The 2,265-nt window shown below is 40.5% G+C and overlaps 1 protein-coding gene across 1 annotated transcript in view; it reads left to right on the top strand.

Moving 5' to 3' along the window:
- Positions 1-2,265, top strand: part of FRMD4B (FERM domain containing 4B) — a 165,605-nt gene that overhangs the window by 144,545 nt on the left and 18,795 nt on the right. The window contains exons 12-13 of the mRNA XM_011358508.2: positions 1,929-2,005; positions 2,169-2,262. Coding sequence (XP_011356810.1) covers positions 1,929-2,005; positions 2,169-2,262 — 171 coding nt within the window. The remainder of the gene's footprint in view (positions 1-1,928; positions 2,006-2,168; positions 2,263-2,265) is intronic.

Below are 2,265 nucleotides of genomic sequence, written 5' to 3'. Positions count from 1 at the left end.
CTTGTTTCAAATTCTTTAAGTAAACTGAAGCCCCTCGCCTTTTAAGTAGGGTTTTTGCTTGCAGGAAGCATGTTTGCTCTCAATGCAGGGACATGCTGAATGGAGGCAAAAGCGCTACTATTTTACATTTGTAAGCGATAAGAGGAGGAGGTGGTGACTTTCAGAGATCATGTTTCAAGTCCAGCCCTGGTTTTTATGTGTGTGGGAATGGACGCAAAGGAAAACACAGCTGAACTGCATTGTGGCTCTTCCTGTAAAACCTGTTCATGTCCAGGGTGAGTAAACCAGGGTAGAAATGGCTCCCTCGGACAGCCTCCGGTGAAATTTGCACCTGGATTCAAAGCAACTTACTTCCTCGGAAGTATCATCGGAATCCACACTGTCCCCTATATAAAAAATGAGTTTCTCCTCTGGGAAAATCTGCTGTTGAGAACTTTGCTCTCCTCCCACTGATCAGAGGAAGGAGTAGAACTGGGGAGGTGTCATTGGGTAAGAGTTGCTGATGTCAGTCAGTGTGTCAGCCGTGGGAGGCTAGTTTGTGAAATTGAGTTACACCTAAGTGTCTTATGAAACTCAGTTCACAACTCACCGATGCTGCTGCTGTCTGGGAGTGGGAAGTGGAGAGAACCTTGAGATTTTCTCTCATATTTCTGTCCCATTTTTGGAACCTCTGGATTAAAAGAAATGAAAGCCTTCAGTCTACGGACATTTTAGGAAATCGGTATGTAGCTTTAAGCTTTCACTGATAACTTTCAACCTGGGCGAGTGTTCTAATTAGAGATGACTGCATGTTCAGACCACAAAGGGCTGTGTTCTTAGTGTGTGCTGGTTTATTTCACTGTGTTTGGGACTGGGGGTCTAGTTTGAACACTTTTCTCTCCTGGCTGCACATGCACAGTGAACTCATGCCGTTCCTTTACACGAGGTTTATATGTTTGTGAAAAACTTTGGTTCCTATACTTCAGGAAATGGTCTTGCATGGAAAAGAAGTTATTATTTAGATCATTAAAATGCTCTTTTAGGATTCTTCTAACATAATTTTAAAAATCCAGTCAAAGTCTAATAATGCAATAAAATCTCTGTGCTGTTATTTCCCTAATCATCAAGACTAGGGACAGAGAAGATGAATTCAGCTATGAATTCCAAGTTAAGAGACAAGATGAGGCTCAGGCTAACATAAGGGGCCAGAAAATACAGCAGGGCACACTCAGTTCTGTGAATGAGCTGCTTTTTACAAATTATGTGGTTTTCAAAAGCACATTGTTAGTAAAGTATGTTTCTCTCAACAAACTGGCAAGCTGCATAAAATGTCAGCAGTGAGAATATAGAAGTGAGTTCTATTTACAAAAACTGGAGGCTCCTGCTCAGAAACCAAGTGGGCAACTCCAGCATTCAACCCACCCCACCCCTGCCTCCATTCTGGTGCCTGGTTTCTGTGGCATTTAGGGGAACACTTGTAGGCGGGGAATCTGGTGTCATGGAGAATCACCCCTGTTTGAAGTTCCGGTTTACTTTCACTTTGCATTCTTTTGAAATTTAATCTGTGGTCTTACTGAAACATCCCTTTGAATTTCTTTCCATTTAAATATGAAGTCAACATCTTTGATCAGGAGGCATGTGCATACTGGAATCTACGAGGATTTCCTTACTCTTACTTAGTTGAGTCAGTGGAAAAATAGTATGCATGTACCCCACAGTTGCCTAGTTTTATTGTTTAAGGAAGATTGGTTAATGAAGCGAATATTTCTGTCAGAAGAAGCAATAAAATGGTTTCGGATTGTAGTTGATTTGTGAAAAGACTGCATCACATATTTGTGCTTAATTTTGGTGCACCTTCTTGATTATTTGATTATTAAGCTGATTTCTAGATTTAGTAAAGATTAGCATTAATTAAAGCTGTGTGGTTCTTTGTTTTCTTATTTTATTAGCTATTCCAATGGAAACAGCTAGAGAATTTATATTTCCGTGAGAAAAAATTTGCTGTTGAAGTACATGATCCACGGAGGTGAGGATTACAGCCTTTTCTCTCTACGGTTCTGGTGACTATGAATAATGCTGCTAAGAACATTCATGTGCGATTTGAACACGGATATATGTTTTCATTTCTCTTGGGTATATACCTAGGAGTAGAACTGCTGGGTGAAGTGGAAACTCTTTAAACTTTGGAGGAGCTACCAGATGGTTTACCAAAGCAGCTATACCAGTTTACATTCCCGTCAGCAACATATATGGTTCCATTTTCTCCACATCCTCCCTACACTTGTT

Source organism: Pteropus vampyrus, unplaced genomic scaffold, assembly GCF_000151845.1.
Source record: "Pteropus vampyrus isolate Shadow unplaced genomic scaffold, Pvam_2.0 Scaffold41, whole genome shotgun sequence".
NCBI lineage: Eukaryota > Metazoa > Chordata > Mammalia > Chiroptera > Pteropodidae > Pteropus > Pteropus vampyrus.
Note: the sequence above shows the minus strand (reverse complement) of the source record. Positions and strands in the feature narration are given on the sequence as shown.